General features: G+C 44.4%; 1 protein-coding gene across 8 annotated transcripts in view; it reads left to right on the top strand.

Annotated features, from left to right (window-relative positions):
* Positions 1 to 23,622, top strand: part of LOC128338664 (sodium/hydrogen exchanger 10-like) — a 241,324-nt gene that overhangs the window by 120,945 nt on the left and 96,757 nt on the right. For all 8 annotated transcript variants that reach the window (XR_008312667.1, XR_008312666.1, XR_008312672.1 and 5 more), the window contains 3 exons: positions 17,932 to 18,051; positions 20,877 to 21,072; positions 22,602 to 22,790. Coding sequence is in view for 4 of the 8 variants with exons in the window: in XM_053281442.1 (XP_053137417.1) it covers positions 17,932 to 18,051; positions 20,877 to 21,072; positions 22,602 to 22,790 (505 nt within the window). In the remaining 4 variants the exon portion in view is untranslated. The remainder of the gene's footprint in view (positions 1 to 17,931; positions 18,052 to 20,876; positions 21,073 to 22,601; positions 22,791 to 23,622) is intronic.

The following is a 23,622-nucleotide window of genomic DNA, read 5'->3' as shown; positions in this document are numbered from 1 at the left end:
AAGCCAATCTTCTTCTCCATTCCTCTTCTCCATTGCAGATGCCGTACATTTTTGCTGAAAAGTTCAAGGGGGATTCTCAGAAAATACAAAATCCATAATCATCTCCAACAAATTACGAGTAGGTTAAAGATCAAGATAAAATAAATAATTGCTCTAGCCTCAAACATTTTTTAAAATTCTTCAAAGCAAAACTAAAAACTAATAGCATTGGAATGCAGAGCTCTCTGGCAAAGTCCATAGAAAGATTCAAAAATAGAAGATAGCAGAAAATAAGCCAAAGTTAACAATAAAAAAGCCATAGATCTGACAAACTCACAGCCGTAGTCATCTCAGAGATTTATTAGAAAAGAAAAAAGAGTAGATTTATTGCAGGTCGTCCATGACTGGGAGGTGTAAATGCCTCTCTCCATTCAGTCTGATGATTGCAGATAGGTCTCTCCAGATGTTCATCCAGGTTTTTTTTTAGACTTTTTAGGGTCTGAGGACCCCCTGGACCCACACCTCTGGGAGGGGGACTGAGCCCTGCACACATTCTGATCTCCATCTGGCCGATGAAAGATGATAGGATCAAACGGTAGCAGAAATCCCTGACAGCTGTTTAGTCAGGTGCTTTCATTCCAAATGCCATCTTGCTTCTGGCCTCTATTTCATCTTCTATGATATTTAACATCTTCATGAAACTGCTGGGGAAGATCATGCAGGAATTTGGAGTGAAGTGCCATGATATGCTGATGACTCTCAACTCTGTCTCTCCTTTTATCTGATTCAGGTGAGGCAGTGAAACTGCTGAGCAAGTTTCTGGAGTTAGTAATGGGCAGGATGAGGGATGGAATAAATAACTAGCTTAACCCGCGCAGATCATCTGTGCACTAGAACTTAATTGCTCCCCTCACCACCTGCTACAGCACCCGTCACCTCAGAGATCTCTCCACCCGCACCTGAGCCGCACTCCTGCTCCTCTTCCTCCATCCCGTTGCTTCCATCCCCCTCACCCCTCTTGCTCACTCCTCCATCCCTTTAGTCCATCCCCCTCACCCCTCTTGGTCATCGCTGCAGTGTTGCTGGCACCTATTGGCCAAGCTGCAGCCCCCTTTCTCCAGAGACCTCCTTAGACAAACCCTGCTACTGCTCCTCCCCACAGGAGGAGGAGCAGCAGCAGCAGCGGTTGACCAGGCTCTTCCTTGCTGCTGCCACCGCCATGGCAACCCATTCTCCTCAGGCCTCTGACAGGCCCATCCCTTGCCTGCTTGCCTCCCTCCACAAATGGCCTCAGCAGCCCCAAACAGCAGCAGTAGTTGACTGGGCCCATCCTTGCTGCCAATAGGCACCACCATGGCTGCTCGTTCCCCTCAGGCTGCTGACAGGCTGCCCATCCCTCACTCTTCCTTCTTTTTCTCTCCCCCTCCCTTCTTTTTCTCTCTTTCTCTCTCTCTCCCTTCCTGAGTTAACAGATATTGCTCATCTTGTTTCTTCATCTAATTCACAAAACGACAGCCGCCTCCTCCTGAAGGGGCTCTTTCCTCCCTCACGACCCCTCTCTTCGCAAACCCCTGCCCACTATCCTATATATCTATATCTATATTTATATCTATATCTATCTCCCCTCACTTCTACAATCAAGAACATCTTCCAACCAGTAACCATTGCATTCCAACTGTCCTTAACCATCACAGGCTCCTCCTCCCTATCTGCATATGGAATCCCCACTGCCCAGTCACCATGTTGCCACAGGCTCCTTTCCCCTTTCTGCATATGGAATCCCCACTGCCCAATTACTATGGTGCTTCTGCTCTCACAGGCTCCTCCTTTCTATCTGCATATGGAATCTCCACTGCCCAGTCACCAGGGTGCTTCTGCTCTTGAACTCTTGCAAGACCTGCCACACACAGGATTAGCAACACGTATGCCTTAGAGAATTATATATAGATGATAAATGGAAACTCAATCCAGGCAAGACAGAAGTATTGTTATAGGTAGGTGGTTCAACTGACCTGCGTGTTCTGTTCTGCATGTGGATATGCTCCCCTTTAAGGATCAAGTTCTTAGCTTGAGGGTGCTGTTTGATCTGGCTCATTGGGAAACCCAAATGGTTTCTGTATTATGAAGTGCCTATCATCATATGCAGCCTGTGCTAGACAGAATTGCCTTGTCATAGTAATCGATGCCTTAGTAACATCCAGACTTGATTACTACAATGTGTTATACATGGGACTACCTCTGAAGACTACTTGGAAAAGCCAGTTGATTCAATAGCCAGACTATTGACCGGAACTGGCCACTTGATACGCATCATATAACTCACCAGTATTATTATTTTTTAATTGGCTTTTAATTTGTTTTCAGGTACAATTCAATATGCTGGGTTTGACATATAAAGGTATACATGGTTTGGGACCTAAGTATCTGAAGAACCATCTGCTCCCGTACCTCTTCATTAAAATCAGCAACAAAAGACATACTCTGAGTGTCTCCAGTTTCAGAGGCTAGTTGGGTGGCAACCAGAGATGGGACCTTCTGGGTGGTAGTACTCTAGTAGTGGAATGCTCTCCCTTAAAGGAGCATTCCACAACTACGATGCCACCCCAAGTACACTTGCCTGGTGCCTACTTTATTACCTTTAGGTGGCAAGTGTTAGAGATGGGTTGTGGGCAGCCACTACAAGAGGGTCAGGAGTGAGAAATGGGAAGCAAGTCAGGATCAAAGAGTCAAACCAGAGGACAGGACTGAGAAATAAGACAGAAATCAGATCCAAGGAGTCAAGCCAGAAGTCAGAACCAAGAAACAATCTAGGAGTCAGAGCTGAGGAGTTGAGACAGCAGTCAGAGATAGGAATGTACCAGAGCCAAGAAGACATTGTTGCACAAGCAAGACCCCACTCCAAACAGGAAGCTCACTACAGGAGACATTTACTCCCAGAATCCAAGACTGTCCTCCTCAGGCCAAGCAGCAATTTACAGATGAAGACTATGTTGTTTCCCAGCCTTTTAGTGGAACATATTTTAATGCTGTTTTTATCCTTTGTTGCTGACTTGTTCTTAATGGTTCCTGTTATTGCTGTTTTAGTTGCTTTTATTGTTGCATTTGATTTAAGCTGATTGTTTTAATTTAATTTGCTGTTACCTGCTTTAGAAGTTGTTTTATTGAAAGCCAGGGCATAAATGTTCTAAATACATAACAGCAGATAGAAGAGTAGGCAGGAAAAGTTTTAACTCTTTCTCTCAATCCGAAGATAAGGCTCAAAGATTTTTCTGTTCTTTCTTTTCCTCTATGGAGGAGTGCCCTTAGAGGTTTGGCTCTGTCTTTGACAAAGAGAATCTGAGGTCGAGAGTGCTAAACCTGGGATTCCACTTTTTTCAGCCAGTACTTCCTTAGTCCTCCCCGATCTCTGACGATTTCATGTGGACAATTGTAGCGGAGCTTTCCAACTTAGCTGTTAAGCAGGATTCTCAGTTGCTTTTCTATCCTTCACTCTAATATTGGTGGGAAGAGGACAAAGACAAAAATGAGTTAGAAATTAAAACAAACAAACATAGGAACACTGCTAGGCTGTTTTAAAAAATGCTAAGTGCAATTACTTAAGACTCCTGAAATACTGATTTCTAATGATAAAAAAGAGAGGTTGGCTCCTATATATCCTTGGGGAAGATGTTTCACATATTCAGGGGCCACTACAGAAAAGGCCAGGACCCTCTCCTGAGTTGACGTGAAGCCAGACTTGTGTTGGAAACTACAGCACAGCCTCATTATTTGATCATCTGTGATCATTATTTGATCACAGGTCATGAGAAGGCATTATGCTGATTAATTATCAATTGTATATTAACCTCTGGAAAACAAAAGTTCAATACAAGTGTTAGGATTGTGATAGTAAGCCCCACTCCTACATTGATGTGCTGTTAAACCACACATGTCCACTCTACACATGTACAGTGTTTGTCTACAGAGACAATGTTCCCAGTATGACCAGCATTCCCAATAGTGGGAGGATCTCTCCTTGAGTGCAGTGTTGGTCTCTGCGTGGAGAGCGGGGTGTGTGGTTTAAGAGCTTAGGGACAGGACTTGTTGGCACAGTCCCATGAGCACTGTACTTGGATACAGTGTCCATGGTTTCCTAATGCATTAATAGGTCCACTGTTGTGGCAACGCAAAGAACATCATGAATTTGTAGCAGAGCAATGAGAGTTTAGCAGTCAAATTGAAATAATAGATCTTTCACTGAGTTTCTAACACAGAATTTTGCTGCAGATAAAGAGCTCCACTCCATAATCCAGCCCTTTGCCTCTTTGAAGTTGGATGCTGATCTGAAAACAGTTCATGTCACCATTCACTCTCATTTAAAGTTACTGAAGATGAGTCTCAAGTATGTTGAGCTCTTGGACATGGAGAATGTGGAGGACGCCCTTAGGATATATCTCAGAAACTTGCTGTGTATGCTTGCTCAGTCTGTACAACTGTAAACACACAGTGAGAATGTCTAGCTTACATTCTCATCGCCAAGCCATAAAGAGCAGATATGGAGTTCCCTAATCAGCACAAATAACACTCTTATTTTTAAGCAGCTCAAACATGCAATTAGACACTGAGAATCCTTACCTCTGTCTACCACAACATGTGTCCTTGTGCATGTGGGATGCTAGACCAGCAGTACTTAGGGATGTGCAAACTGGTTCAAATTTGAACCAGTTCGAATTCAGACTGAATGAGCCATTAGGTTCAAGCTGCTGGTTCGTATTTGAACCAAACTGGGAGGGGTTTTGATTTGAACCAGTTCAAACTGGTTTGAACCTCCCAAAATAGGTGGGATGGTAGTTGGCACCCATGGGTGCCTACCACCCAACCCCCAAAGCAATTGGACACTTGTACGATTTTTTAATGATTTTTTAAAATTATTTTTTCCTCATAGAGTATAATGGGACTCAAACCAGCCCATTATTCCCTGTTGTGGAATACCCATGGGTGCCAGCTACCACCCAAACCCTGAAGCAATCGGACACTCCTACGATTTTTAATGAATTTTTGAAATATTTTAAATTATTTTTCTCATAGGGTATAATGGGACTCGAACCAGCCCATTATCCCCTATTGTGGAGCACCTAGAGGCACAAAAGTGGGGTGGGTGGTAGGCACCCAGGCTGTGGGCGGGGTTCCCACCTAAATCAGGAGAGTTGAGCTTGTTAAGTTCCGACAAGGTCTCTGCCCAGGTGCATAGCCCATTGGTGTAAAAGGACAATTGACCACTAGAAGAACTAAAGTTACAGGTAGGCAACCTGTAGTTGCTTTCGGTCTTCTGCCTGAATGTAGACCCACAGCCCTGCATCTAACAATCCCAGTTCAAATTCTGTGCTCACTTACCTGGTGGTCACTGAGCAGGAATTGTGTCTAATGACTCCCTCTATCTGGCTCACGACGAATGCTTCACTCCTGGACTGGTTGGACCACTATGGGACCCAACAAATGCAGGGCAAGTGGACTTCTTGACAAAAACAACTCCATATCAACTTCCTGGAGCTTCTAGCTGACTTCAAAGCAATGAAAGCCTTCCTGCCCCTGCTACAAGGCAAAGTGGTGCAGATACAGTTGAACAATACTACGGCCCTGGCCTACATCAACCGCCAGGGAGGCACTGTACTCAAAGTTGTTGAGCTCTCAGCCTACAGTTATGGCATTGGTGCATCTGGCATCAAGTGTATCCATTAGCCATATACATAAAGGGCCTGGACAACATCCTGGCAGATGATTTGAGTTGCATTTTTCCTCAGCAACAACAGCACGAGTGGGAGATCAGAACAGATTGCATCACAGCACTCTTTTCAAAGTGAATGCGACCTACCATAGGTCTGTTTGCCACTTCAGAAAATAAGTGCAACCACTTTTGCTCGAGAGTGGGACATGACCCGCTATCTCTGGGGGACGCCTTCGAGCTGGACTGGCAGCAGGAGATCCTTATACATTTCCACCTTGACCACTGATCAGCCGAGTGGTCTCCCATCTTCTAACAGCTCCTGCATCCTGTATCCTGGTGATGCCATGGTGGCCAAAGCAACCATGATTTCCACAGGTACTCAGACTGTCAAGGAACCACTCCCAAAGACTACCGCAGGTAGTGGATCTCTTAACTCTGGACAAAGGCAAGATACTACATCCAGATGTTCTGATGCTCTGCCAGAATGCTGAGCCATTTTGGAAGGGTAGTATAAAGAGTGAATGAATGAATGAATGAATAACAGCATGGCGGATCGACTCCCGAACAAAGTTCTTCTTAACCAGAGGAGATCTTCTACCAGGTGTAAATACAGGAGCAAGTGGCTTTGTTTTAAACTTTATGCAAGGAAACAGGGTTTTCAGCCTGACCACACCATTATCAGGGACCTGCTTCTCTACCTTATGGATTTGAAGTCTCAAGGTTTGGCCAATGTGTCTCTCAAAGTGCATTTGACTGTGTTATCCTCTAAACATCCAGGTTACGAGGGGGGAAACTCTTTTTCCATACCCAAAAAGTAAGGCTTTCCTGAAGGGCCTTTTAAACCTGTACCCACCAGTTCACACGCCTATTGAGCCCTGGAGTATATCTCTAGTCCTTTCATCTTTGACTGAGGCCCCCTTCGAACCTATGAGTTCTGCCTCCATCAAACTGGTGGCTCTGAAAACAGCTTTCCTGTTGGCCATCACTACAGCCAGACGAGTAAGTGAATTAACGGCCCTAAGGATAGATTTGCCATTCACTAGAATCTATCCAGACAAAGTCTTGATGCGTATGGACCCAGATTTTCTACCAAAAATATTGTCCACCTTCCATCTCAACCAGGACATTATCCTACCAATGTTTTTCAGAGATCCTTCAACTCCATTAGAATGCGCAATGCACTCCTTAGATGTACGAAGAGCACTGTTGTACTACCTACATCGAACTAAGGACTTCAGGTCCACCAAATGCCTATTTGTAGCATACAAAGGCTCTTTGAGAGGCTCCTGTATTTCTAGACAGAGAATGTCCAGTTGGGTGGTGAAACTCATCTTACTGATATATAAGCAACAGAACATCCAGCCACCAGAAGCAATCAAGGCCCATTCTACTTGTGCCTACGCGTCTTCAGTTGCACACCTATTGGTGGTAACCTTCACGGACATCTGTAAAGCAGCAACTTGGTCCACTGAGTTACCTTTTGTCAAGCATTATGCCATAGATCTGCACTCTGCTGCAGAGGTGAGCTTCGGGAGAAGTGTTTTGAAGTGGGTGTGACCAGGGGTGGAGCCACCGTTGGGCCAACAGGTTCAAAGAACCCGGGCTGCTAACCAATCAGGGGCCACGAGAGCGGCCTGGACACACCCTCTGCATCTGACATCAGACACGGGGGCGGTAGTTTAGCTCCCAAGCAGGGGCCGTGCGGCCCCTTCAGGATCTAAACTAAGGCTGGCGCTGCCTTCACAACGCAGCCCAGGAGCGGCTCTTCCCTGCAGGGAAGAGCCTCTCCTGGGCTGCGCAGCGAACGCAGCGCCAATTAAAGTGCAACTGAGTCGGCCGAACGGAGCCTCAAGGCTCCGTTCAGCCAGACCCCGCCCCTGCGTCTGACGTCAGACGTGGGGGCGGGGCCAGTCCCAGTGTCTGACGTCAGATGTGGGGGCGGGGTCAGTGGGGCCGCGGCGGCCTCACACAGGCCGCTGGCGGTCCCGCTCCGCCAGTGGGAGTTACAATAGTTTCTACTGTACCCTCCTCCTTTGGGAGCTAGCTAAACACCCATTCTTATGGATTGTGATGGATCTCGATCCAGATAAATAGTTGCTCACCTGTAACTATTGATCTGGTAGAGATCCGTCGATATCCATAAGACCCTTCTGGACCACCCCTCTGCAGTAGTGCTACGCTATGTGTGTGTTTTTGAGTGTGCAAGCTATTCTGCTTTGATGATAAACTCACCTGCTTCTGAATGATTGTCCTCCATGGTGGTCATCCAAGAACTGAAGAACATGGCGCCCAGCCCATCTTTAAATAGCACGCTGAAGGCACGGAGATAGGGCTTGGTCGAGCTGCAGCATGTTACCGAGTGGGTCCTGCACAGGCACATTACCCATTGTTATGGATATTGACAGATCTCTACTAGATCAATAGTTACAGGTGAGCAACCTGTTTTTATTGGCCTTCATTCTGTCCATTTCTGATTCTAGGTATTGCTTATGCACTTCCACTGCCTCACCTGACTCAGATGAAAAGGAGAAGTAGACTTGGGCTGCTGAAACCACTGTACTCCAAATCCTAGGATGACCGCACTTAGCGGTTTCATGTAGATGTTAAACGGGATGGGGGATAAGAAAACCCTGCTTACCCTATAGCTCAAATGCCAAGGGGTTGAATAGTAGGTCTTCTATTCCAACCCCGACCAGTGCAGCAAACTACTACAGCATCCCTGACAGATGGCTGTCAAACCTCTGTTTGGAAACCTCCAATGAAGGAGAGCCCATCATTGCCTGAGGCAGACTGTTCCACCGCTGAACAGCTCTTAGAGTTACAAAATTCTTCCCAATGTCTAGCTTATATCTGCTTCTTTGTAATTTCAGCCTATTGGTTCTAGTCCTGACCCGAGGATCAACAGAGAATATGTCTGATCTGGATTGTGATCCGTTGATACCCATAAGAATGGGTACTGCACCTGTGCAGGATCCTCGTGGGTACAATGCTACAGCTCCTTGAGGTGCCCACACTTTGCCCTCACGATTCCAGCAAAGTTGGTATTTAAAGCAAGCGGGACACCATTTTCTTCAGTTCCTTTTCAACTGCCATTTCAATCAGACCTTGTGTGCTATCTCTCCTCGCTCAGAATTGGTTCATAGTGAATTCTTTATGTAAAAAGGACATGTTTTAAACAGTATTTTAAACAGGATGGATTTCAGACTCGGAAACATCTAAAAGACGAGGTTTAATGGAATATGACTTCTAAAGGCGAAACAAAATCTTTTAAAAGGTATATGGAGTGTGGGGCAAAACTACCCTGTTTCCCCAAAAGTAAGACCTACCCCGAAAGTAAGACCTAGCAGTAATTTCTGATGTACCGCTAATTGCCCTAGTGCATTTTTGGGGGCTAAAATTAATATAAGACACTGTCTTATTTTCGGGGAAACACGGTACCTTCCCAGGACCTCCACAACTCCTGCCTTATATGCTTGGTTGAAGGACAAAACATCTCCACCTGCAATTTGTTTGTCTTTTTCAAAACAAACCAAGAAGAATTGGGCACTCAGATTATGCACAGCACTTTATGACGATGTTCTGAGCTTCTCGACGCTGGGGAACCAGTCCCCTCAACATCTAACTTGATGGCTAAGCCTGTGTTGACACCAACTCAGAGGACTGTACAGTCAAAGCTGTCTTAACCCTCATCATCTACTTCGACTTTGAAGATCTTCAAGAGCCCCAAACCACCAGGAGGCTCTCCAGTTCAACATTTGAAGCCGAAAGAAAAAAGATATACTACTGAAGACTCTTTTTCGGCACCAAAGCCTAAGAAGCAGAAGACAATAGACCTGACTGAGGATAGGACTCTTTTCCCTTCAGGGCTTCAGACTGAGGAGGGATCAGCATCCTCAAAACCCCTTGATGCTGACAGTGCCATCGGCATTGGAAAAGAGCCTCTATGTCGAGCTGCAATCAATATCCAGACACTCAATTTTGACCAAGGAAGTCCACTGTCCATCAACGCTGAGGACTCTCACTCTAATTCCCAGTCACTCTGGCACCAACGCCAATCCAGTCATCAGCTCCCTCAACACTGACGGATCAACGTAGAGAGGCACTGTCAATGACTCCACACACGACACCAACAGATTGGCATTGAGCTCCATTGTCAACATTAAACACACCATTGACAATAATCTTTAAGGGTTTTCTATTCCAGAGTGCTGAACTTCCTGATAAAGATCCTGAAGTTCAGATACTCCCTGTAACATCATCACAAGTGGTTCAGTTGGTTAATACACAGACCCAAGTATATGCACCTCTGTGGCTCACCTGGTTCCTACATCTTCTTGGCATTCCTGTGGATTCACCGACCGCACAACAGCACCAACGTCTTCTGAAGTAGTGGGTTTGGGACAGTCTTCTCCAGGCTTCCCATATGATTAACAAGAGCATATGTCATGATGGGCTATGGAGTCCAAACTGTATTTTCCACCGATGGCACCCCTGGCTCAGGTGCTGCCAGTTATAGCAGGAAGCACCTGTGAGTCAACAAAAGCCCACACCTCCTAGTAAATCGGTGTCAACCCAAACGGCTATACTTTCACAACCATTGCCATATAAGAAACCTATAAATCCAAAATTGGTGTATGCCACCACTCAAACAGTGTCCTTGGCACCAAGTTCAAAAGTAGCAATAGCAATAGCACTTACATTTATATACCGCTCTATAGCAGGAAGCTCTCTATGCTGTTTACAATGATTTAGCATATTGCCCCCCAACATTCTGGGTACTCATTTTACCGACCTCGGAAGGATGGAAGGCTGAGTCAACCTTGAGCCCTTGGTCAGGATCGATCTTGTAACCTTCTGGTTACAGGGCGGCAGTTTTATCACTGCGCCACCAGGGGCTCAGTGGTAGCCTCGACTGAGACCTCGACTGAGACCCTCGACTGAGACCCAAACTCATACTCCAGGACCTGCTTCACCAGCACATTCCTCTTCTGATGACCACCATAGTTCTTCAGATTTTGAGTCTGACAATGAAGACCCAGATAATCTAGCAGACCCTTCTCTGGATGTCCCACCAGCAACACATGTCTCTCCTACAAAGGAGATGAAGGCCTGTCGTCTACAGGTCAAAGCAGTGGTGTAACTACAGTAGGTAATTTTGGAGCCTGGACCTAAAAGACTTTGGAGTCCCCCCTCCGCTTGAGGGCCCCCTCCCTGCTGCAAATTAAGCATTATTGCCCCCCCACACACACACACCGTGACACACATAGAGGCTATTCCCACGAGCAGCAAAAATCGGGCTAGGAGAGCCTAGCCCGATTTTTGCTGCTCATGTAAACCACCAGGCTTGCAGGGGAGCCTGGTGGCTTACAAGTGGCTAGCCCGCTTATGTAGCCCACCCTTTAAACCCGGTTTTTAAAATAGTGAGTGGTCGTGGTGCGTCTCTGTGGTGCATCTACTCACGAGTAGACCCCAAACCAGAAGGCTGAAAAGCAGCCTCCCGGCTCGGGGGTATCTCCAGCATGCCCTGCGTGCTTGCGCAGGGCATGCTGGTGCTTCCGGGGGGCGCGTGGCCCCCGAACTCCCCAGCCCCAGCTGGCTCTGTGATGGAGCTGGTGGCCGTGTGGGCGGCCGATGTGGCCACTCAGAGCACTGTCTGTGGGGAGAGCGGGTTAAAAAAACCCTACAGTATCTTCACACTAATCATGTGAAGAGCCTCATAGTATTTTTAACACATGGGTTCTTGAGGGCACAAACAGCAACTGCACTTACAAGAATGTAATAATACAAAACGTGTGTGTGTGTGTGTGTGTGTGTGTGTGTATGTGTGTACACACACACACACACACACACACACATGCATTAGCAGAAACAATTTTTTGGAGGACTTTCTCTATAAAGTTGTGTAAAACTGTCTTGCCCAATTGCACATTGCATAAGGTCCCGATTAGAAACATAGGAAGCTGCCTGAGTCATACCATGTGTCCATCTAGCTCAGTATTGTCTGCACTGTCTGGCAACAGCTCTCCAGAATTTCAGGGGCACTATCCCAGCCCTTTTTGACAATGCCATAGATTGAACCTGGGATCCCACTTCTGCATGCAAAATGTGGTTTTTTTTACAGAACTAGACTCCCATCCCTAGTAAACAAACCTATGCCACAGTTAACACAGATTAGAGATTCTAACACAAAAAACTGGAAAGCAGAACCGCACAAACACCTGGTCAAAGGGAATCATGCTGGTAATGAACACCAAGGCTGAAATGCTAAGTGATTAGCACAAGGCCAGCCATGGTAAAGATGTTTTTTTTATTTGCTCTTGTTAAATTAGTGGGGATAACCAACTTTCTGTTGTCATTCTACCCAGTGCCTGCTTCTGCTTTAACAAGCCACAGGGCTCTTTGTCTGTTTCTTCTTGTAAGACAGCAGCCCCTTTGCTCTGATTCTCACCCTCTTTCACCCTGTGCTGCTGCTCTTCTGTTTTAGATGCCAGTCAGCCCTCAGGACCAGTGTTCCATCTAATTTCTTTCATTCATGTTGTGATGAAACGGGCTCGTTTGTCACACATGTGCAGAATGAGTTTTGTTGTAGGCAGCAGTATCAAGGCAATGCGTGCAAATTTTGTGTGTCTGTATAGATACAAGCTTACACACACAGTTATCACAAATATGAAAGAAAAAATTGATTTTACATTTTCCCCTTTCTACCACTTCACATTTGCAAGTATATCTCAACCAAATGATGGGGAACAGATTCAGTCCAGAGCAAAAAAAATCTCTTGAGTTCATCCCAGTGAACGCAGGTTTACTATGGGGTAAGTGTATATAAGATTCCATAGTTGTCCCTATGAAGAAACACTATTGTATGGTGTGTGTGTGTTTGTGTGTGTGTGTGTTTGTTTGTTTAGTTTATGCCATTCAACCTTAATAATGTTTAGCCACTTCAGTACTTGTTTCAAAGCTAAAATGAGGAATCCAGTCTCCTTTGTCTCCTGCACTCAGTACCCCATATAGTTAAAATCCAGTGTGGTGTACTGGTTGGATGAGAATTGGGGAGAATTGGGTTCAAATCCTTCCATACTCAGCCAGGAAGCTCAGGGGATAACTTTAAACTAGATACTCTCTCTCATCCTAACCAACCTCATAAGATTGTTGTAAGAAGAAAGTAAGAAGAAAGAATCATACACACACTATCCTGAGCTATTTAAATGAAATATAGGATATAACATGTATTTTGTTATGACACTTATATCCTGTGTCACAACATATGCATATTTATGCTGACTTTAAGCCACATTATTCCAATAAAGTCAACATAAGCCTTCCACAACGCACAACTGTGCTGGGAAATGGAAGAGATTTAAAGCCTATGCGAGTTTGCAGGGTTTCAAATGAGATTAAGTGTCAATTAGAAATGTACTTTACTTGACCACCCTTAAGTCACAAGGTCTCGCAAATGTTTCATTAAAGGTACATCTTGTTGCACTTTCAGCAAAGCATCCAGGCCGGGATGGGGAATCACCTTTTTCCACATCTGGACAGCAAGGCATTCCTTAAAGGCCTAATGAATTTTTACCCACCTATACGTAAGCCAATTGCACAATGGAGTATTTGCTTAGTTCTCTCAGCACTTACTTTGGAACTTTTTGAGCCCATGAGCTCAGCTACAACCAAACTGATAATTTTGAAGACTGCTTTCCTCATAGCCATCACTACAGCTAAAAGAGTCAATGAGCTAACAGCTCTGCGTGTAGATGCTCCTCATACTAGAATCTACCCTGATAAAGGTGCAGATGCGCATGGACCATAATTTCTTACCAAAGATTGTGACAGGTTTTCACCTAAATCAAGACATTGTTCTACCATCTTTTTTCAGAGATCCTTCAACTCCACTTGAAAAGGCAATGCATTCCTTAGATGTGTGCTTCCCTGGTAATGATTGATAACTTTAACCATAAGTGGACGACCTTGGTTAAAAATAAACTTCTTCAACTTGGGTTCTCCCAGGAGGAAATGCTTAGATTAGGACATGATCAGGCCTGGCAGGTTATTAAGCAGTGTATTGCTGATACAGAATTACAAGCAGATACAGCCCATCTAAGGCGTGGTATCTATCTGGGGAAACAACTTTTTAATTCCAAACCGGCAGCATATTTAGATAATATTCTTATCCCTAAATTTAGGCGCCCATTTACTCTTGCCCACCTAAACGCCCTTCCGACGGCTGTTAGGAATGGTAGATACAAAGGGATTCCGTTTAACTTAAGGATTTGCCCCTGTGGAATGGGTGCTGTAGAAACTACCCCTCATGTTATTTTATATTGTAAATTTTACAGTTCGTTTAAAACTAATTTCTCCTCTCCTGGGGAAGTTTCCAGGGCACTCTGATGTATTTTACTTAGAGTTTTTGCTATCCAATTTTTGTAAAGCAATTACCTTCAATGTGGCTAGGTTTTGCTACATTGTTTGTACTATACGTTGTAGTCTCATGTAATATTTTTTCTTTTCTTTTTTCTCTTTTCTTTCCCCTCTTTTCTGTTGTTGTTGTACTGTCTGATCTACAATCGTAATAAAGTTACTTACTTACTTACTTAGATGTGCATAGAGATCTGTTGTACTATCTAGACTGCACTAAGTCTTTCAGAATTAGACTATGAGGCGGGTCTCACGATCCGTGAGACTCGCTTTTGTTAAAACTGCGGAGAGAGCGGGCTAAGCCCGCTCTCCCCCCCAGACGAGCAGACAGGGAGCCATGGGCGGCCGGATTGGCCGCCCACACGATGGCTGGCTCTGTGACGAAGCCAGCGGGGGTGGGGGGAGCGGGGGCCGCGCAGACCCCACAAGCCCCAGTATGCCCTGCGCAAGCGCGCAGGGCATACTGGGCAGATTCCCGAGCCGGGAGGCGGCTTTTCACCTCCCAGCCGGGGGTCTACTGCGGCGCTGCGGCAACTCATGAGCCTAAAAAGCAGGTTTGCTGGAGCGTTTGCTCTGCAAACCTGCTTTTTAGCAGGGGTTCTCGAGCAGGTTACCCGCTCAAGAACCACTGGGCTCGGCTGCGAGCCCAGTGGTTCTTACGGCCAACAAGGCCAATTGGGCTAGGAGAGGCTCTCCTAGCCCAATTTTTGTTGGTCGTGAGAATCACCCCATTGATTCATTGCTCACAAGGGTAAAACTAAGGGCCAATGTGTTTCAAGAGAATGAATGTCTCATTGGCTGGTGGAACTTATTTTACTGGCCTACAAAACACAGAATGTAGACGCACCTCAAGCTATTAGATCACATTCTACTCGTGCCTATGCTGCTTCTGCTTCACACCTATCAGGTATAATGCTTAAGGTTATAAGTAAAGCAGCAACATGGTCTTCTGAATTGCCATTTATCAGACATTATGTCATAGACTTATGCTCTGCTGAAGAGGCAAGTTTTGGGAGAAATGTGCTTTAAAAGGTGTTACAGTGACAACTGCACCCTCTCCCTCAGAGAGCTGGCTAAACACCCATTCTTATGCACATCAGTGGATCACAATCCAGATAAACAGGTTGCTTACCTGTAACCTATGATCTGGTAGTGATCCGTTGACATCCATACGTCCCTCCCGAACCTCCCTGCTGCAGTAGTGGTGGTGGTCTATGGTTTATATGAACATTTACTTCAAGAAAGAACTCACCTGAATTTACATGTTTGGATGATAGTCTTCACTGGTGGTCATCCAGGAACTGAAGAAAATTGCATCCTGCTTGGCTTAAATACCAACCACACTGGAATCGTGGGAGTGGAGCGTGGGTGCCTGTAGAATTCTACCCATGGATATGTGTTGCGGGTAGACCAGACTGTCAGAGCGGGTGCTTGGACTCCTTGTTCGCAGCAGTTTCTGGGACCGGGAAAGGTGTTCCTGGTGTACCCTTCCCTGGGGCATGCATGGATCTAGAAACCAGGCTGGGTGTCAACAGCCATCCAACCTGCATGTGTGCCTCAGTGGCCAGGCACTCTCATGAGAGAGCAGTCCTTGGGAGAAGGGAATGTGGATCTACTGCATGTATTATCGTCACACAGGGCATTCAAGCACATCCCTTTTGTCTTGTTGGGTGGTTCCATTCATGAGGTATGGCTGAGACTGCATGCTATGCACCCCAGGGGAAGTGGCCGGGGGCCCCTTCCCCTACAAACTGGTACAAAAAATAGAACAGAGCCACTGAAAACATCTAGGAGCATTCTTTTAACCCAAATTTTGGGTTATCCCATCCATAGTATAACCCAAAATTCCTTTGCTAGTGCTCATGATACAGCACCAGTCTGTGGTACCTCCAAGCTATATATGTGCAGAATTCAAGGCATCCCTCTATACAGTTGGAGGGAGTAGTACCATCCACAGGAACATTATAAATACAGACACTGTCCAGGCATCCAGGGGAATCAGTGCCCTTCTGTCCAACCAGAGGGCACACACAACTCCTTTGAAAGGATGCCTTGCTGAGCAGTCATGCTGGATCAGGTGTGCTATTTATGAAAGAGTTCCTTGCTCATGTGCCCCGTCCCCTTCCCTGGATGGAAGCTGTCAAAATATTTTGTATGGTAATTACAAATAAAGGTCCTGCATGCCTGGCAATGTGCCAAGATGTACGTTGCAGGTTGCTCAAGAAATCCAATCCAATGGACAGAGACAGACACAAGATTTTGGGTGGGTGGGGGTCTCTTTATATGACTGGACCATGTTGTCTCTATATATAACTGGACCACCGGAAGGTTATCATTGCTGGGGTTTCCACAGGTTTATTCCAGATGTAGCATTGATGAGCCCTGCCATGCATGGGGTCAGAACATTGGTATTTCTGCTAAGCTCCGTAGTATCACTCCTCCAATCGCCTGGTATGTGTGCCCTTTGTGGGGAAACAACCTAGTTATTCAATTTCTGGTGTTACCGAGGCGTCATGTGTTTGTGTACATATTACCTCTGTAATTGTTAATTGCTGGAGACCTCTCCTGGTGTGTCCATTTTGCCATTCCATCCTTTTTCTGTGGATGGACAAGGAGGCCCATAAGATGCAAGGGAATGTGGGCTTTCTCCAATGTGGTACTTCCTCTTTAAATGAATTAATGCTAGGGATGCAGCATCTCTGTTGCCAAGCAACAGTAGGAGGAGTGCGGAGTTCGCAGAGAGCAACAGCTCCGCTTCTTGGCAGTGAGAAGCACACCTGGCATAGATATGACCCATTCATGGGCTGCTCTGAGCTGCCCTTTCTATTGTTTTGGGAGGAGCCACAGCACAAAACCCAGGTTATGGCGGTGGCAGAATGTGGACGAAACAATGGCCCTTTGGAACATGAGGTTTCAGCAGCGAAACTCACTACAAACCAAGTGTTCAAATTCAGGTTTAGGGTTGAAAACCGAGCTGCAGTTGGGTATAAAACCGTGGTTTCATGCATTCGGACTTCCATAAACTTGAACCTCTGTCATGTTTACCTCTGATTTCACGTTATGTCTGAACGCAGTCAGAGCGATCTGACTAGAACATGATAGAGTGGAATGCTTACTTCTTTTGACCTGGACACCATGTTTCTGTTAATGAAGCCTAAGATTGCATTCATCTTTTCAGGCTCATGTCCAAATTATCCATGAAGACATCTAGGTCCCTTTTACAGGTTCCCCTCATCCTGTACTTGTGCATTTTATTTTTCTTGCCTAGTGCAAACTTTATATTTGTCTCTGCTGAACTTCATTTTCTTAGTTTTGGCGTGGTATCTGAGCTTGTCCAAATTGAATTGTATCTGGATACTAAGGTGTTAGCTATCCCACCACCCAAGCTTTGTGTCATCTGCAAATTCAATGCCTTCCTCCAAATCATGTTTGAGTGTATTGAACAGCACAGGGCCCAGGACAGAGCTCTGTGCCACTCCATTTGATATCTACCTCAAATTTACATGGCTCCATTGAAGAGTACCAGCTGAGAATCCACCTAACACTAGCTTCATGCCATTATCTGTTTCACATTTCAGCAACTCGTTAACAAACCTATCATGGGAGACTTTGTCAAATACTTAGATGAAATCATGCTTAAGTCCTAAACACTATGTTTTCCTAATCATAAAAATAATATAATTCAAGAGAGTTAAATATGCCCCCCCGCCGAAACCTGCTATTTAACACTATTTAAATTTGTATTCTAAACTTCTATATGAGTGTAATTCCAGTAATTTTGAAGATATTCCTGTGTTCACATTTTAACTTCTGTTATTAATTATGTGTTTTATTAGGTTTATGAATATTCATGAAGTAAAGACATACTGGGAAAGCAAAGGATTCCTGGTAACACTTAAAAAATGGCTAACTGATTGGGTATACAATGTGAAAGAGGAAAAATCTAAGCCATCAAGGTTAATACAAAATAATATTCGCTAAAACATGAATGAACAGGTAGCATTCTTACAAAATGTGAATGACACAGTTTTGTATGTAGTTTCATATGATAGGATTAGTAATCAAAATGTTGGGCATGGATATCAGGGTCTGTGTTGGGACTGGCCCCAAAAGGTCAGGTTTCCAGGTCTGGAGGGAGCCAGTTGTCAGTCCTGTGGGTCAGCCCAGAGGTGAGAAGTGCAGTCCTCGGTAATCAGAGGTCAGGTTCAAAATTGGCAAGCAAAGATCTGAAGGGTCAAAGGCAGGCAAAGACAGGCAGGAGGTCAAGCTCCAAAGGCAGCCATACAGGAGAAGGGAGGAGGTTAGCCAAACAAGGTACTTTCTAGTGAGACCAAATGTTTTGAATAAAGAGCAACTCTGAAGCTGGAATGAGACAAAACAAATCACCCCTGTGGTCCATTGGCTAGATTTGGATCCAAATTGAATCACTCCAGATTCAATTTAAATCGCTTTGAGATTTGGATTCATTTCCCCCAGATTCCCAGCTTTCTTTCTTTCTTTCTTTCTTTCTTTCTTTCTTTCTTTCTTTCTTTCTTTCTTTCTTTCTTTCTTTCTTTCTTTAAAAAGCTAAGCTCTAGCCCTTGTAGAAGTGGCGTTATGGAGCAAAATGTGTGGTAACTATTTTTCAAGTGTTTGGATTTTTTGGTGTATGATAACTTTTCCTCAATGAATCCCCATGAGGATTCATTGCACACCTTCATTTCTTCTATTCATTTTGACTGTCTTTGGACAGTGCCAACTGTCAATTGCCATGTGCCAACTACACCCCCCTCCCACCTGCAAGGCAGAGGGGTACTACTCAGTTTATGTCCTAATAATTTTTTCAAGTGTTTAGACTCTTTGGTGTCTAATAACCTTTCCTCATAATGAATCACTATGAGGATTCGTTACACACCAAAGAATCTAAACACCTCAAAAAAAATTCCTAAAATATAAACTGAGTATCCAGTGGCTTGCAGGTTGGGGGGTAGTTGGCACATGGGATGCCACTAATTCCCCATCCCCACCTGCAAAGCAGTGGGGTCAAAATGAAAGAAGAAATGAAGGTGTGTAATGAAGACATCAAAGAATATAAACACTTCAAAAATTCCTAAAAAATAAACTGAGTACCTCAGTGTGTGTGGTGGGGGGCGGGCAGCGGGAATGTAGTTGGCACTGTCCAATGACAGTCAAAATGAATAGAAGAAGTAAAGGTGTATAATGGATCCCAATAGGGATTTATTATGAGGAAAGCTTAATAGACACCAAAGAATCTAAACACTTAAATATTCCTAGAACATAACCTCTGTAGTACCCCACTGCCTTGCAGATGGCGGGTGGTGGTGTTACAGTTGGCATTGTCCAGTGACAACCAAAATGAACAGAAGAAATGAAGTTGTGCAATGGATCCTCATAGGGATTCATTATGATGAAAAGTTATTATACACCAAAGAATCCAAAACACTTGAAAAATAGTGGCCGCACATTTTGCTCCATAACTCCACTTCTACAAGGGCTAGAGCTTAGCCTTTTTTCTTTCTTTTTAAAATGAAAGCTGGGGATCCATGTTAGGGTTAGGATAGGGCGACTTCGAATCCCCATTATTTCCTATGGCAGAAATATACAAAATCAGTAAAAGCTTAAAAGATAATTAAAATTAAAAATCAACCAATTACCCCCCTGCCTTGAAATTTGGGTGGTAGGTGGCACCCATGGGTACACACCCACCACCCAATTTAGGTGCCCCTAGGACCTTTATAAGTGGTCCAAATAGAATTGAATCAAAATTGCATTGGGTGATTCGAGGGGATAGATTCGGACACAAAACAAATCAGGGGTGATTCGATTTGCGTACAAATCGAACTGAAAAAATCGATCCATGCACATCCCAACTGCTGGTAGCCCTGACTCAAGACTACTTCTGGCATCTTACAATTGCAGCTCTGCATGGCGGAGGAGATCAACTTAGAGAAGTCAGTGGAAGTTTCCTTCCTCCTCCCTGCTCCCAGCTGCAAGGTGTGCTTCAGCCCTAAGAATGAGGATAGCTTCAGGATATTTTAAGCCCAAGGCAGAAGCCCCACAGGGCCCCCACTTCCCACATACTTAGTTAGTGTCACTGCCTCACTCTTTGCCTCCCCCACTTGCATTCCCATCGTTGCTTCCTACTCAGTTGGTCCCTTTTCTAGGACAGTTTTTTTGTGTTTTGTTTTTTTAGCATAACAATTATCTTTGTGCTCTACTGGCACATATTTACACCTGGCCTAGGAAAAGAGACTGAGGAGGTGGCAATAATGGTGAAGGCGGGAAGGGAGGAGGCAGAGTGTGGGGTTTTTTGTTTTTTGTTTTGCTACTTACAGCCTCACCAGTACTGATCTACTTGGAAGCAAGTAGGAGTGCAAAAGAGTTGTACTCTGCTCCATCTGGTGTTACTGCATTGCCCTCCCTTTGAGAAACAGGTGATTATCCCAGGAGCTAATAGATTATTGCATGGGGCTCTGAGACAGTTGCCAGTTTCCCAAGGAGAGGCATATCCAGTAGTAGCAGAGGGCCAAAGTTCATGCACTCCTTTAGTGCTACTAGCTTGGACTCCCGTGTCTTCTCAGCACATCTAGTCTTTGGTGGCCTTTAGCTGATCTATAGGCCTCCCTAACATATGTCTGACTATGCTAAATGCTAATGCCAAACTGAGTATGAAATGAAAAAAAGAAAAGAAACCAATGTAATGGTCTGCATTTTCTAAATGACTTGAAAACTAATTAAAAGTTGACATCTTTTTCTCCCTCCCCCCCCCGCCCCACCACAGAAATAAGATTCTGAAGATGTGCCGAGAAGTAGTATTTATGGATGAATTTGAATGTATGAGTACCATCGTAACATTTTTGAACTCTGTTCCCATTATTCTTAATTTTATGGGAAGTGTTAGTTCAGTATTTCTTCCACAACTAAGAATGATGAACTACTATTTTCTGGGTTTGTATACATTGGAAGCAATTTTGAAGGTACTGACTGTATAAAGTATTGGCAGGTTTATATTAATGGTAATATTTAGTTAATATGTAATGGAATTTGAATTTTATTTTACCACTAGTGTGTGAAATAAAAAAAATCTCGTTTCATAGAGATATGAAACTGTACATTCCTCTCCTTATGTTGGTATCATGTTTTTTGTTTTTCTGCTAATTGTTTTTCTTAAGTTAATCTGATTCTCACTGTGGTTTAAATGAAGTTGTTATAGTTTTGTACACCTAGGAATGGCCCAAGTTCCCCTCTGAATTCTTTCCCTTGTTACTGAAGAGATGTGTGTGCATGAGGGGATTTGCTTATCAGCAGTTCTTCTTATTCAGTCAGAACTGAGTTCAAAGATGCATGTTTGTATTACTGCATAAAGGGTGGGACTGAATTATCCCCCTTGTTAATTTCTTAGCATTACAGAATCATATTGTTTTCATCTTTGGTAAATATTTTTTGTTTTTAAAGCTTTAATTTTTTGTTTTAAAGAGCCCCTGGTGGCGCAGTGGTAAAACTGCCGCCCTGTAACCAGAAGGTTGCAAGTTCGATCCTGACCAAGGGGCTCAAGGTTGACTCAGCCTTCCATCCTTCCGAGGTCGGTAAAATGAGTACCCAGAATGTTGGGGGGCAATATGCTAAATCATTGTAAACCGCTTAGAGAGCTTCCAGCTATAGAGCGGTATATAAATGTAAGTGCTATTGCTATTGCTATTGCTATTTGTGCTTTATGTTTGAAAGCTTAGAAATTTCCCTTGCATTCCTTTTATTCTCTAGTCAAACCTTGGCTGGAAGTGTGATGTCAAGAGCTAGGAAACACTGGCCAACATCCAGACTAACAAAACCACTCGTGCAGCTAATGCTATGCTGGTGCGATGCAGGGAGGGGCATTTTTGTTTTTTGTTTTTGGTCACTATCCTCTTTCCTTTGAAGCAGACTGTGACTCCCAGAAACATGTCCTTGGGTGTTGTGTAGCCCTCAGGGACATATTTTTTCAGGGGAAATGGGGCAGCATCAAAAACTGAGCCAAAGGGTGGGGGTGGGGGGGAGAATGATGGATAGGTGCAGAAAAATATGTTTTTTACAAAAACCCTCAAACCCCTGTCTCCTCCAATTCATCCTGGGCTGGCATCTGGGTTAACTCCGACAACTACTGGATCATAGACTATGCATTTAGTCCTGCATTTACTTGAGCATGCAAGTGTCAACCCACCATTGTTCAAATTACATCAAAGGATGCCCCTGAAATCCCCCTCAGCTTAGCAAGTGGCTTTTCCGCTGATGCAAAGGTGGCTATCAGAAGGGGAAGGGCTCAGCACTATGTATGTAGAACTCCCCTTATGGCACTTTGTGTTCTAGTTCCAAGACAGCTAAGTGAGATACCACACTTTGATATGCTTTGTAATTTGTGGGTGAATTAATAAGGGTGTAAGGTTAATATTAATAAGCTATGAGGTTGTAGTATCCAAAGCTTAATGTCTTCAATCTGTTTAATATGAGCTGAATATTTTGTTTTTAACAGGCTTTAGCAATGGGGAGAACCTATATCTATCATCACTGGAATCTGTTTGAACTTTTGATTGTAGTACTAGGATTTATAGATATCATGATTACTAGTCTCTTTAAGTCAGTAAGTCCATCAACACAGGTGATTGCTGCTATTGAGGTATTCCAAGCTATTCGTCTTCTCAGACTTCTGCGACTCTTGAAGGTAAACTTTTATTTTTGTCAGTTTTCAGCAGCTGCTTTTCTAGTTGAAAACTTATTTTTTAAATGTTTTCAGAAATATAAAAACAAATTAATTTCAACTTGCCAAGAATATTTTCTCTTCATCACTGCTGGTTTATCTAAAATCCATTGTTTACATTCTGGTTTTTAAAACTGTTTAGATAGTATTAGATTATCAGGCTGCACTTGGAGGTGGAAGAGGAGCATTGCTCCATCTCCAAGCATCCATTCTTCCTTCCCATCTTACCTATTACCAATACCACATGAAAACAGTGTCAGAAAAAGGCTTCATCACCCATCAGTGTCCATGATAACAGTCTTTGTGCTGGAGCCTTCTTCACAGGGGCAGATTAATCTTTTGGCTGCTCATAGGCAGCCAAAGATTTGCCGGCCCAGGGGCAAGAGCAAGGGGGCTTGGTGGGGAGGGAAACTTTAACTCTGTTTTTTTACTTTGAAAAATGCTGTTGTGTAGCAGCAGAAGCTCTGCCAGCCTCCTAAACCATCACAGGAGGTGAGGTCGGGCACTGGAGGACAGTGGCGAAAGAGGTCCTCCCTCAAGCCTGGCTTACTCGCAAATGACACAGAGCAGGCAATTTTGGGCCTATGCTCGTGCATGTGCAGAGGCCCGAAATCGCCCGCTCTGTGTCATTTGTGAGTAGGCCGGGCTTGAGGGAGGACCATTTTCACCGCCGTCCTCCAGTTCCCGACCTCATCTCCTGTGAAAGTTTAGGAGGCAGGTGGAGCCTCCGCTGCTACACAGCGGCATTTTTAAAGGTTGAGAAAAAGGAATTAAGTTTCCCTCCAGATACTGCTCC

The sequence above is a fragment of the Hemicordylus capensis genome, chromosome 1, assembly GCF_027244095.1.
Source record: "Hemicordylus capensis ecotype Gifberg chromosome 1, rHemCap1.1.pri, whole genome shotgun sequence".
NCBI lineage: Eukaryota > Metazoa > Chordata > Lepidosauria > Squamata > Cordylidae > Hemicordylus > Hemicordylus capensis.
The sequence above is the reverse complement of the archived record's forward strand: the minus strand, read 5'-3'. Positions and strand labels throughout refer to the sequence as shown.